Source organism: Anser brachyrhynchus (assembly GCF_964034855.1).
Source record: "Anser brachyrhynchus genome assembly, contig: SCAFFOLD_152, whole genome shotgun sequence".
Taxonomy (NCBI): Eukaryota; Metazoa; Chordata; class Aves; order Anseriformes; family Anatidae; genus Anser; species Anser brachyrhynchus.
In genome coordinates this window covers 229940-243842 of record NW_027664018.1, presented here as the reverse complement: position 1 = coordinate 243842, position 13903 = coordinate 229940, and the positions used below count along the sequence as shown (strand labels likewise).

The 13903-nt window shown below is 41.5% G+C and overlaps 1 protein-coding gene across 1 annotated transcript; it reads left to right on the top strand.

Annotated features, from left to right (window-relative positions):
- Positions 1 to 4902: 4902 nt before the first annotated feature.
- LOC308186476 (ubiquitin carboxyl-terminal hydrolase 42-like) lies at positions 4903 to 9053 on the top strand. The gene is made up of 7 exons (XM_080608600.1): positions 4903 to 4948; positions 5112 to 5179; positions 5336 to 5406; positions 5941 to 6023; positions 7256 to 7367; positions 7687 to 7827; positions 8661 to 9053. Exons 1-7 carry the CDS (start codon positions 4917 to 4919, stop codon positions 8685 to 8687), a joined length of 534 nt encoding a protein of 177 aa, XP_080464726.1. The 5' UTR covers positions 4903 to 4916; the 3' UTR covers positions 8688 to 9053.
- The last annotated feature ends 4850 nt before the right edge of the window (positions 9054 to 13903 follow it).

The window sequence follows — 13903 nt, the reverse complement described above, 5'->3', positions numbered from 1 at the left end:
CTGTTGTGGAGATTCTGTTGGGTTTTCTGCTTACAGAAAAATTAAGTGCTAGATCGCCCTCTACTCCACTTTGTAGTGCTGCGTTTAATGGAGATTCAAAGAATTTCATTTGCTCCTCCGTTTATGGACAATGAGCTGAAGGAACAGGTACAGCACGTTAGCCTGGAATGCCTTCCCTCCCAACCAAAGTAAACTGGAGCTGTAACTAACACAAGCAGAAACAAGGCTTCCACGTTTTCAGCTGAATAAAGTTCCAACAAAATCATCCTCTGGGATTTGAAGCTTACTTCAAATTACATGCCAACAACTCTTTTCCCTGAAAGGTCTTGCCCAGTTCTTACGTCATAGTAAAGTGTGTACCTATAAAATTTACAGTTAACGTCTTCACTTAGTTTGTCCAATTTTTGCATTATCGCTCAGCTGTGTGCTCATTTATAAGTTGATGCATGTATACAAGCTGCTGCTCAAGTCCTACGTCTTGTTTGCAATTCTTTGTTTCCTTGTTGCCAGCCTATTGTAAAGCGGATCCCTGCTGCTACTTGCTCTAGAAGAAAAGGAATCATCGGTTTGGTTACCAAATACCCGCTTCTGGAAACCAGAAGTGTTTTGGTCTCTCTTCCCTTCGAATGACTCCACACCTCTCATCAGATAATGGATTGCTGACCTAGAATCAGAGAACATCCCAAGGTGGAAAGGGCTCACAATAATGAGCGAGTCCAACTCCTGGATCCACACAGGACCACCCCAAAAGCAGAGCCTATGTCTGAGAGCATTGTTCAAACACTTCTGGACCCCCGTCAGGCTCGGTGCCATGACCATTGCCCTGGGCAGCTGTCCCAGTGCCCGAGCGCCCTCTCAGGGCAGCACCTGAGGCGCACGGGTCTCGGCGGGGCGGCCCGGGAGGGGAGGAGGACGGCGGGGCGAAGCGGCCGCTCCCTCAGAGCCGTCTCCCCGCCGCCTCGCCCGCATGTCGGGGCTTTTTCGTGTCGGGGCTTTTTCGTGTCGCGCCCTCTGGCTCTCGCCGCGGGCGACATGCCGCTCCCCAGCGCGGACAGCTTGCGCGCGGGGCCTGCCCGCGGTGGCGGCGGGAGGGAAACCCCAACCGCAAAGCCCTCCCGGCAGGGAGAGCTCGGGGTGAGGGCCGGTCCGGCACCGACAGTAAAGACACGCCGGAGGAAACGCTCTGCTTTTAGCCGTGAGCACCGCGGCCAGGTTGAAAAGGCATCACGCTGGAGCTCCGAGTTGGGCGGCGTTCCGAGGCCGTTGTGGCAGTTGTGGAGACGGCCTCGGCTGAGGTGGCGGCTGCTGTCGCTGCTGTCCCCTCTGTCCCCGCTGTTGCCGCTGTTCCCGGCGCCTGGAGACCCCCGGCAGCCCCCTGTGACAGGACCTGTGGCCCCGGGGAGCAGGACCTGTGGCCCCCTGTGCCCGCCGCCTCGTCGGCCATCCCGGCAGCAATCCTGCCAGCACAGAATAGCTCACTGGCTTTACGTGCGTTTCAGGGTAAAGTGACGATTAACTTCTATTTCCTGGCTTGGGTGCTGCTTTATTCTTTAACGGAGCTTCAGGTTTAAAGGTTAAACTCAGTTCTGTCAAGGTTAAACTCAGTTTCGTGAATGGCATCTTGGACAAAATCTTAAGCTGTGATTGACTCTCTGCTTAACAGAGGCCAAACGTGTACCTACTGAGAAGCAGGTCATAGGTGATAAGCCCTCACAAATTAACTTGCTATCACAAAGTGACGCCCAGAAAAAGTGTATTCAAAAGCTAGGCTCATTATAGAATCACAACAAAGCCATCATGACTGGTGCAGTAGACAGTGAGGTAGAGGGTGAGCCCTGGAAAGACAGAAGTAAAGTAGCAGCGAAATGCAGGTACCTTTGTGCACACGAAGCAGAAAAGCGCAGGCAGTAAAGTAATAGTGCTCCATTACTAGCGTGAGCAACAATTATATATAAATCGCAACCATTATCTATTAGATAATAGGTAATAATTAATAGATAATTGCAAAGCTCCAAAAATGCAATAAATAACTGATTCCCCTCAGAGAATGTCATTTGCATTTTTATATTAAAAAGACTCCAGAGTTGTAATGGATTAAAATCCTACGAAAGTGAAAGAAATGGCATCAGCCACTAGTTCTGCAGAAGCTAAAAGTAATACTGATAGAGTTTTGATGGAAATTTTTCCTTTGTGTGTTTAGTTTGGGGATTCCTTTTAAATCATTCATACCAGCAATTTAGTTCTTAAAGGCCGTTTCTTTGAGATTAAGTGACAGGACTTCTACTACTCTTTTCTTCTTGGAATGCTTCTTGGTATTCTTACGTCAGCCAGAACATTTGTCTCTGCCGCAGATGAGAACAATGACCATAGTTAACAAGCCCAAATCTTCAAAGTCTAAAAAGCCATCTTCAAGGCGGTCTGGCAAATCCAAGAAACCGAGTACTAAAAAACCGATGTCACGCACCGCAAACTGGGGCCGGATACCACCTGCAGAAGATTCAAGCCAAGTCTCTGTGGCCCAAGGATGTGGAGGTGCTATTTATTGTAGATCCTCTGAAAAATCTAAGCCTTTTGCCCAAAGAGATCTAAGTAAGTGTGCGCTTTATCCTGCCTCTGTTTTCTTCAAAACAAAAGTAGAAAGTGCAGTTCTTACTTGTTGCACTGATAGAGAACGGGACTACTGTGAATAAAGACTTCCAAAGCGATTCTCCTAAGGCAACTGAAGTGACTGACGTTACAGAAATTAATTTTGATATATTTACAGTCGACAGAGAAATATGGGGAGCATTTTGTAATGCACAGATTCATCCATATCTTTTCTGTTTTGCAAAGAAAAGTGTTTGATTGTTGCTATTCACAGGTTCCATTATTCACAGGTTTTTGAATGCTAAGATTGCTCAGGAAAAGATCTGATATTTGTAGGGGTACCGTCATTCCTAGTTATTTGTTTTTACATTGTCCTTGCATTTATTACCATATAATTTCAAGTCTAAGTTTGTGGTTGAAGTTATAATAAGGAAAAAAGCATATAATAAGGAAAAAATTAAAATGGTTGACTAAACTTTTTTTTCCCAAAACGTTGTGTTGACCAGCCAATTTGAATATGGCGGTATTAAAGGTCTCTGCAATAAGTTTTTCTGTTTTGGATTGTAGCTAGTTCCTCTAGGTGCTCCCGCAGAATAGTATTTTTACTATGCCTATATATACTTTATATATTTACTATACCTATATATACTTAATACCTTTCTTAGAAACAAACAAACAAAATCTCTTTTTAAATATAACTTTCTTGCAGTTGTTAATGATGGAATTGCTCCACCACAAAGGATTCTTTTTCCACCTGAGAAGATACGTATGGATTGGCAAGAAACACAAAGTGTTGGAGTTGGCCTGTACAATCTTGGCAACACGTGTTTTCTTAATGCTACTCTACAGTGTTTGACCTACACCCCCCCACTTGCCAATTACATGCTTTCTCTTGAGCACAGCCAGTCATGTGAGTACTTTCTATCAGTATTTTAAATCTGTTGGATAGCTGTGAAGGTGAAAGAACAGCAGTGATTCTGTGAGACAAACTTACTTGCCTGATTTTACCTGTAGAAGCTGGCTTTGAGCATTGTATTAGCAGCGGGCTCGGAATAGCATATGGAGTGCGTTTAATGCACCATGTGTTTTTTTTGTTTGTTTGTTTGTTTGTTTTTTTAAAAGGATCTTTTCTTGCTTCATGGGAATAATGAAGTGCATTGGACAGTAATGCATTTAATGAACATTTGGCATTTGGGCTATTTGGGCTTCCTGCTGCTAGAAAGGCAATAAAATTTAGGATGTTGGCATCATAGGTCTTTAGTCTGCACAGCCGAGGTTCCATAATGCACTACAATAAAGGGTCTGTTTGTTGCTGAACCAATTAAAAAAAAAAAAAAAACCTAGAAAGCAATATGAGCTGTTATGAACACGACTAGATTTTTTTGTGGGACTGAATTAAAATCTAGACTGATTTTGTCCTAAATAAAATGTTGTACTATAAAGTAAATGTTGTACTAAACCTGTATGCTTTTTAGGCTGGTATCTTTGTATCGATACCTAGAAATTTAACTGTTTTCTTCCTGTATATAGAAATCGTTTCAGTTAAGAATCCTGTTGAAAAAAGGAGGGCAGAAGTACTATTACATACATTACTGTAATTTTTCCTTTCTCCCAAAGGACTCGTAGCTCTGTATCATGAAGCTCACCTGACAGCACTGTGCTGAAAATAACCCACATTCTCTTAATGCTGTATCATCAACGTCAAATATTCTTTCCTCATACATTTTGCAACCTGTGGAGTTCACATTCCTGTCAGCCTTTACAAACGTGACTTTGCAGTAGTCTTTTAGATTTCTCATCACAAAATGCACTTGAATACAGGCTTAATGGATATTTTTATTCTATAAAGTTGTGTGAAATGAAATGTTAGGAGGCTGTTGGGACAAGGAGAGTGGATATTGTATCTATAGTTTAAATGTTACTTATATGTTTGTTTGTAGTTATGTCTGTTTCGCTAGACTGGGATGCTTTCTTCTTTCACTCTTCAGGTCGTGAACAAGATTTTTGCATGATGTGCACGATGGAGACTCACATTAACCAGGCCCTGCGTTGCACTGTTGATGCCATCGAGCCTACGCGTGTTATCAATAATCTCAGTCGTAAGTGGCTTCAGATGTGTTTCTTTTTCAGCATCTTGTAATCTTCAAATAATTATTTGATGTGTATAAATGGTTTTAACACTATAAAGAAGAGAGATTTTAGAAACAGGAGAATTACTTCATTTTTAAATGAGGTAAATACTATCATCTTCTTATTTAGGAATAGGACAACATTTCCGTTTTGGCAGTCAAGAACACGCACACGAGTTCTTGCGCTATACTGTTGATGCTATGCAGGAAGTGTGCTTGAATGGAAGCACCAAGTAAGCATAAACAAATTCACTTTTATACGTTCTCTAGCACCTTTTAGGCCTTTATTTACTATCAAAACTGAAAGTCTAGGTCATCCTTGGTTTTCATAAAACTCTTTGAAGAGTTAACTGTGTGCCTTAAATCTTCTGAGGTCTGATTATAATTTATTTCCAGATTGGACAGATCTTCTCAAGCTACCACCACCATTCATCAAATATTTGGAGGATTTCTAAGATCAAGAGGTACTTTTAAAAATATTCCTGTCCTTAGAACTGATCTGTGTCTTTTGTCGGTAGTAAAGCAGTCTGTAGTTTGTCTGAAGTAGTATCTATCGACAACTTGAATGTGGACAGTTAGTCTCCTTCACGTGTTGTTAAGCATTTATATTTTGCTTCCAGTGAAGTGCTTGAATTGCAAAGCAGTTTCGGATACGTATGAGGCATTTCTTGATATCACTTTGGATGTAAAGGTAGGAGGTTTTGTAAATATAATTCATGATGTGTAAGTACATTTATAACTTTCTAAATTAAACTTGTTTAACTTAAAAAACCAAACCACGTACAATGTTAAAATATAAGAGCTTGGTGGTGGTTAGAAAGTGGATTGGACTTTGTCCTTCTGTGGAACCCCTGTAAATAGTCTCCACGTCTGCATTGGGTTTAAGGGGAAAGAATTTTATTGCTGCACAAAGTATAATACTGTCACACTTCTTTGTTGTTCTACCTCAATATACATCTAATTGTTAGACTGCTGGATTTGTTGCCAGTATTGATGACAAAGCACACTATAGATGCTGTCTGCGTTACTGGAAAATGATTTGTTTCAAAGTAGAATGACTTCCAGGTGAGGTAAACGCTGAGCATGCTCTTTCTGCCTCCTTCTTGACAGTGCTCATAGTAGATCGCTTAAGTATGTATTAGTCAGGTTCTCTTATAAACTCCTAGTGCGTCTCTGGAATTTTGAATTTACAGTGACTTTACGCTCTTCTTTCTCGCTCCTCTAGGCGGTTTCATCTGTTACCAGAGCTCTAGAACTATTTGTGAAACCTGAAGAGCTGGATGGAGAGAATTGCTATAAATGTAGCGAGTAAGATCATTACTAATTATGTCTTAATACTAGATATTAGTTTTATATATTACATGACTTAGAGCGTAAGTTATCCTTTAACTTCATTTAGAAATAAGGAGACGCAGCTTTGTTGTTGTTGTTGTTGTTGCTTCATTTCGTAGTAGTGGTGAGCTGAAGCAAGGAGCTATGGAGAATGATTTGGAGTGGAAGGCAGCAGCAGGTTCCTGCAGGTCCCAGCGTTCACTGTGAAACAAAGTTAGATTGAGTGTCAGGGAATGTGAGCTGGCTCCGTGGTAATGAATGTTAGCAGCCTGTGCTGGCTCACTAAACAGCGTCTTGCACAGCTCTTGAACTGTGAAACCTGTCGATGTGGACTAATGCCTGAAATGAGCTCCCTTAAGCCTAACCCGTGCACAGGGAAAGCCTATTGAGTTCAGGCGCTCTCTGTGCTGATCAATATGTAAGATGTTTCTACGTATGTGAGAAACAATTGAACATTTGCATAAGATGGTTTGGCAAAACAAGCTGTTAGTCAAACATCCCCTCAGAAAAGCACAGAGTGCCCGGCTCAGTTCTGTAGGATTCATGCCTGACCCCTCTAAATGAAAAATGCAGTATCCACTTCTTGTTGTCGGATACTAAGGAAATTAGGGTGTCGAATCAAGAGCGTCCAATAGGTTATTAAAGCAATTTAATCCCAGGTTCGTCTTGGCCTGCGGATCCTAGAAAGCAACATGCAGCGTATTCAGGATTCTCATAAGTGATGTCTGAGGAAGAGAAAGAACTGTAATAGCACCTCACATCTGAATTGCATGATCTTTCCTTAATGTGCTCTTTGAGGTGTGATCGGTTCAGTCACACTTAAAGCCAGAATTTTCTGTCTTTTTGTGAGCTTAAAAGGAAAGGCCTTGCACATGTACAGTACTTTTTCCATTGCTGATAACTGTTATTAGTCTTATATATAACTCATTTTTAATATTTTTTGTTTATATTTTATAACTCCCTGGTAATACGCTTTCATGAGAGATTCCTGTTCCCGCTGTGCTCTGAGTTGTTGGTAAAACTTACCTTCTTCTCTGTATTAACAAACGTGACATGCAGTGCATGGGTTTATGAAAAGAAAAAACCAAACATATGATGCAAGTAAATATCATTCAAATAGCATAAGCATGCGTGAGACATTAAAAGGAGTTTGTTTTGGGGGCGAAAAAGAAGATGCTTTCAAACACTTGTCTCTGCTTGTTTTTAAGGTGTAAAAAGATGGTTCCTGCATCCAAGAGATTTACCGTACACCGTTCTTCCAACGTTCTCACAATATCACTGAAAAGATTTGCAGATTTCACAGGTGGAAAGATCAACAAGGTATATTAAGAATATACCTTAAGAATATAGAGAAATGGTCTGCTTTTATTTTCATTTTCTCTTTTTTTCATTTTTCTCTTAATATCAGTAAAGTTCCTGCTTGACAAGAAGCATAAACTTTCCTCTGAGAAGGCTAATTCATCAGGAAACAGTTGTCTGCAACTTCTAGTATTAAACGTTGCTTATGGGAAGACTTATTTTTAGTGAATCAAGAGATATATTCATATAATTCCAGTCTCTGTTTTTTGGAAGTGTTTTTCTCTGGCTAGTCTGCGAAGTACTCTGATATAATTTTTCTATCTTCTTGGTCTCTCTTTAGGAGGTAAAATATCCTGAATATTTGGACCTCCGAGCCTACATGTCTCAATCAAGTGGAGAACCACTCCTCTATGCCTTATATGCGGTGCTGGTGCATCATGGAATCAACTGTCGCACAGGACACTATGTATGCTACATGAAGGTAGAAGTCAACATCATTTCTAACAGGGTAAAAGGTTGTGCTGGCAAACCAGTTAAAGTGTTACTAGTAGTACTGTTTCTAGGCAAAAAGATTTCCTGAAATAATCCCAAACTTGAAAATGGGATCTTGTATAAAATCTTAAGCTGTGATTGACTCTCTGCTTAAGAGAGGCCAAACGTGTACCTACTGAGAAGCTAGGTGATAAGTGTTTTTGTACACTTATAAGTGGTCATTTTGTAAAGAGACTGCTGAAAAATCTGAACACTGCTGCTGCAGAACTCTGAATGGGGGGCTAGCAACTGTTTTAACTGATCTGGAATCTTGAGTTTACTTTTCAGTGGACAGGAGGAGAGTCTCTCAAGGCAAACAGAAATAACACCCGATACTCATGTCAACATAAATTTATGCTCAGAGTGTAGGTGTAGGAACAGCGTCGGTATGTATATGGAACATCGGGAGAGGAAACTATATCGGTATTTACAGCTTTTCTACTTCCTTGTCAGAGAGACGTTATCTCCAAATTAGAAATTGATGTATTTTGAATAAGGGCTGGTGGATCGGATTTATTCTTACTAGTGTTAATATTTGCTCTTGAATAGTACTTAATATCTGGTAACGCATCAATCAATCGTCAAAAATAAACTTAAAAATGTGTAAGGCTTATCTCGTTGGTCGATACAAAGACCAAGGTCTTTTCTCTTTTCTCTTTTTTTTTTTTTTTCCAGTATTGTTTTTCTGTTTTCCTTCTCACTGCAGTCTTGATTTTGTTTCTTGTCCCTTAAGTATGTTTTCAATGTGTTGTTGAAACATTTTCCCTTTCAATCCGAAAAAAGGAGCTGTCACTGGTGTCTGCAAGTTGAAGACTGGAGCTTATCTGAAAATCACTGAGCCCAAGAGCTGTCACCTTAGTCTTCCAATAGGACGGGGATGTCTTCATTTCTCAGTTAAATGCATTTTTCAGGTTTGTGTATTATTTTCTCAGGAACGGAAAGTGTGCGCACAATTTGCCAGTTGTGGGACTAGGAGTTCTCTTATTTCCTGTGCTTTGTTTAACCTGTCTTAAGTTTAATGGATAGCAATCAAGGTGTACTAGAAATCTGAAAACACTTTATGCTTTGTTCTCTCAGTCATTTTGGTATAACAAACTAGCTTATGGTTTAAACCCTCCATTAGGTTAGCATTTTCCCTAAACGTAACAAGTCCCTGTGTGCTACAGGAAGACAGTAACAAAAAATTAAGTTTAGATATTCATCCTGTCATTATTCAGCTTCTGCCTATGGACACACAATTACGCTTATTTAAAGCGGTATCCTCTTGAAACCTAATCAGCATGTTAGAAAGGACTTAGTTATCGGCTTTTGTCCTGGAGGGCTGAGGTTTGGTCTGTTTTGTTTTACATTCAGCATTTCCTTTTCTAGCTTCCATTCCCCTGTTGTTTTGCATGAGGAAAACATGCAGCTTTACAAAGTAGAACGGAAAGAGATGCTTTTCAGTCTAACTTTTCAGTTTTTTGTAGGAGTTTTAAATGTGGTGGGTGCAAAACAGCATAAGTACTGCTGCCAAAGTTATATTCAAACAAGTATTTCTTGGAGAAGCAGAAGAAGCCCAGGGAGAAATAAATTTACAAACATGCTCTTCATGCTCTCCTTTCCCAAGATTTCTCTGAGATATATCCCATAGTCTGTGGGTTTTGAGGTATGTGGTTCCCAGGAGTGAAAAGGAGGGCCAAACAGCTCTCCTCTTGGATCTCAACGTGCCAGGGCTTTAGTGTACTGCCACTTATGGCTCCGCTTTTCACCTGGAAAAAGCGACCTCATGCTGTAAACTGAGGAGCCCTGCAATTGTTCTACTTGTTGTTTTTTTTTTTTTTTTTTCCCTGCTCGTATAGGCTTAGAAATGTGCTGATGAAACAATAAAAAAGCCAGCTTGGTACATCTCCTTACAAAAAAATAAGTACAAACTTGAGCTCCTGATTGGCTTCATGCTGAACTCTGTGCTGTTCTTGTCGTAATCTTGGTCTCTCAGTAGATAATATGGTTTAATTAAGAATAGAATCATGTGATGAAGAAGATCTCACACTGCAACAAATTCAACATCTCAAATGAAATTTTACATTTTCCGTGATTTTCTTTCTGAGCAGAAGTGTGTAGTATTAAATATATATATATATATATATCTGTGATGAAGCCACGGTCGCAGTTACTCAGATATCTTAATAAGCACTTGCAGGAAGATAAATTGCTGCATCTTTTAGCATTATTTAATTGTAGGGTTAGAGACATGTTGATTCAACAGAGCTGTAAAGTTTCTAAGAGGTCACTTTGAAAAATACCAGCTAAATTACTGGCAAGACTGCACCCGTTCTTAAAAACAAACAACCCCCCCAAATCATCTGTTTTCCTCTTACAGGTAACTGAAGTAATCCCCAAAGAAGACAGTTCACTATCCATAGGCAAGTTTTATTTTTAAACATTTTCTACATTTTATACCTAGCCACAACTTAACAACCAGTTAACAGTTGGTGACAATCCTGTTCAGTGTTGAAAATGTCATTCTGGCATAGGAAACAAAGGACTTCATCTTCTTGCTTTACAGCTGAATGTCTTCTACATAATGTTTGGAGAAGTGAAATCTTGCAAGAGGTTTTCAAAAATTCTGCCCGGTTTGGATGATGAAGTAAATTGCCATAGTCAGTAGATTCTGGCACTGACAAGTTCCTTCAAGCTAAAGAGGGAGTGCGATTGTTGCAAAGCATGTCTGTATTTTGAGACAGGGACGACCACAAGTTTTAATCTTAAAATACGACATGGAGGGGAGGCTGGTTGTTCACACATTCTTGCAAACATTAATACAATCTGTCCCATTATCAAGAACAAAATTAGGGACTGAACGGAGGTCTTTCAAATACCAGTGTTGCAAAAATAGACTTTTTATGCTACTAATGTCAAAAGAATCCTGATTGTACTAAACTGTAAGTGTCTCTTCTAGCTGATAAATCAGGAACAGCACAGAAGAAAATGCGTCTGCTCTAATGCTCTTTGGGCTTCGGTGAATTCTCTGGCCAGCAGATGGCGAACTCGCTTTTTCTAAACCAGTCAAAAGTATAGGGAGAAAGTAAATGTCTTGCACACATTACACAAGTCCAGGGCATTGGGATCACTGGGCTACATGAGTGAAAGAGATGCACCCCAACAGTACCCCACTTAGATACGCTGCTTGAAACATAAGCAGGATAGGAGGGCTGTGCAAAGCAATTTTGGTAAGTTGAGAAATTCATGTATTTCATCAAGCCTGAAGATACTAATTAGTTTCATGTGGGGGAAGGTCAGTCTTTCAAAGAAAAGAAAAAACGTCTCTTAAGCAGGATTTTCTGAATGGTGGAATCTAATCTGAAAAAAGGCTACTTCAGCAGGTTATTTATTTATTTATTTATTTTTAACTGTATTGAACCTCTCAAGTAAGCTAGGAGCAGACTAGGAACAACTGAGGACTTGTTAGAGTGTGCCTTTTCACCTGGACTCATGTTACTTTGAATAAATTAACAAGGATAGCTAGTGATAATTTGTGATTTAAGGAAATTCCAGATACGTGAGAGAAAGAGCAGCGTTAAAGCAGTTAAATTCCTGCTCTCTCTAATAAGTGCTCTCTCTAGCCAGTTTCTGAACGCTTCTGTTCTGTGGCTAGGATTTGGTCAGCTTGACCACAAGATCACTAGTAAAACAAGGATGCCGTCCAGTCAAACCTTCAAATGAATGTAACTTACCTAAGGTCTACCATTTGCTATCAAAGCAGGTAGCTTTGTCCTAATATTCTGTACAGTTGACCAATTTTAGCACGGAACTGAAATGCAGTCAGTTTAATGGGAGGGCTTTGGAAGCTGCCTTCAACAGTCAGTTCAGCCCTGTAGTCAGAGAGCAGATCAAGCCATGTGCAGGGTTGTGACTTCTCTCTTTAGAAAGAAAACCACTGAGCCAGACAGTTCCATGTTGAGTATCACAACAGGGAATGACATTTCTTCCCTTTGTCTTTCAGATGCAGAGCTTACTGATGGAAGCCTTCAATACTCAGACTAAACCTACCATCAAAACCGACGACCTTTTTACCATCCAAACCAACCATTTTTCCATCAAACCCAACAACTTGGGTTTTGAAACGAAACTGGTAAGCCACAAGTCCTTATTGAATCTATTTTTCAGTGAAAGGGTTTTCTCTGTAACCTGATCATTTAAACTGTTGTGCTTAAAAGAAGGTCACTTGCAAGAGCGGTTATAATCCATGCTAATCCATGCTCCGTGCTGTTCCTTACAGTCAGCACACCAGGTTCCCCCAGTGCGGTAACATGTAAGGGTGGAAGCCTAGGGAACACTCAGGTAATGCTGCTATAGCATACCCTGAAAGCCTCCTCAATGCTCTACAGTTTCTTTAAAATGTGAATGTTAGTTTAATTTTCCTAGTCACTTTAAGCAATTACTCCACAAGACCTTATTGTTCTCCACAACTCCCTCTTAGAGGTTGTAGCAGCGTGGGGGTTGGTCTTTCTCCCAAGCAGCAAGCAACAGGAGAAGAGGAATTGGCCTCAAGTTTCACCCAGGAAGGCATGGGGTGGATATGAGGAAAAAATTCTTCCCTGAAAGGATTGTGAGTCCTTGGAAGAGGCTGCCCAGGGAAGGAGTTGAATCACCGTCCCTGCAGCTCTGCAAAAGACGTGTAGATGTGGTGCTTGGGGACGTGGTTTAGTGGTAGACTTGGCAGGGCTGGGTTAGCGCTTGGACTTGATGACCTCAGAGCTCTTTTCCAGCCTAAAGGATTTGACAATTCTATGGTAATAAGCACAAGTGCTGAGACACAGAGCTGACCAAGCAAACATAGAGACAAGGACAAGACATGAACCATGAGGATTCTTAACAGAAGAGTAGAGAAAGCAGCTAGAAATAGAAGATCTTTTTAGAAGAGAACTTTCCAAGCTAGAGAAAGAGGAAAGCATATGTGTGTAACTTCAAACTTGAACAAGAAAGGAAAAGCATGCTAAACACTGACAAGAAAAACACAAAGAAATATAAACACCAACACTTCAGACTAAAACTTCAAGAATGATTTGGCATTTGTTATCTTGTTGAGGTTTACGGAAGTTGCCAGAAATATTTTTTTTCTGGGGGTGAATCTGATAAATTATCTTAAATTTAACTGTCACTGACAAACCTGTGAGTCCGAGGAAATAGATACTGAGTGGTGTCCCAGTAGGCAGGAGGGCAGCGGTGGCTGTGTCACCCAGGTGTCACAATGGGCAGCGGTGGCTGTGTCATCCAGGCGTCACAGTGGGGCCGTGACATGGCAGCCCAGTCAGGATAAAAGGCCCCTGGTTGCAGGCAGGCCCCAGTCGGGATGGAAGCCCCTGGCAGCAGGCAGCAGAGGGCAGAGCAGGGCAGGACAGGGAGGTGAGTGCGCGATGGAGCAGGGGCTGAAGTGCAGTGCGAGCCTGAATGGTCCAGGAACCAATGTGGGGAGGAGATGCTTGTGTGCTCATCCCAGTGCAGAGATGATGCCTGGGTGCCTGAGAAGGTGCCTGCGGGACTCAGGAGCTGCTTTCTTGCTCGATGGAAGTTCTTGGCTATGGCAAGAAGAATCTGGGTGCTCCCCAGGCTTCTTAGCTGCTGTGTCCAGATACTCCCTGGGTGTGCAGGGAGATGCTTGGTTTCTCCAAGAAGACAGCTGGGTGATGCAGAGATTTTTTTGGATGTCTCAGGAAGATGGATTGGTGATCCTGGCTGTTTCTTGGTGGCTCCAGAGAAATGCTTGAGTGCTATTTGGGGATGCTTGTGTACCCTAGGAGATGTGGTTGTGTGCCCAAGGGAGAGGCTAGTTTGATCCAGGGTAAAGCTGTGTTTCTCCAGGGAGGATTTTGGGTGCTCCAGGGAGATGGTTGGGTGCTTTTTGTGTGATGCTTGGCTCCAGGGAGATGCTGGAGTGCTGTGGGGAGATGCTTAGTTCCTGCTCTTTGGTATCTGTGTCCCCTGGGGGGGTGCGTGCATGAGCACGGGGACATACTTGAATGACCCTGGTAGGTACTTGTGCAGCC

Excerpts from the sequence above, each read along its gene's own strand:
- LOC308186476 (XM_080608600.1), top strand. The coding sequence starts at position 4,917 with ATGCAGGAAGTGTGCTTGAATGGAAGCACCAA. Across the intron at positions 4,949-5,111 it reads TGCTTGAATGGAAGCACCAA|ATTGGACAGATCTTCTCAAG; the intron begins GTAAGCATAAAC and ends ATTTATTTCCAG. Across the intron at positions 7,368-7,686 it reads CAGGTGGAAAGATCAACAAG|GAGGTAAAATATCCTGAATA; the intron begins GTATATTAAGAA and ends GTCTCTCTTTAG.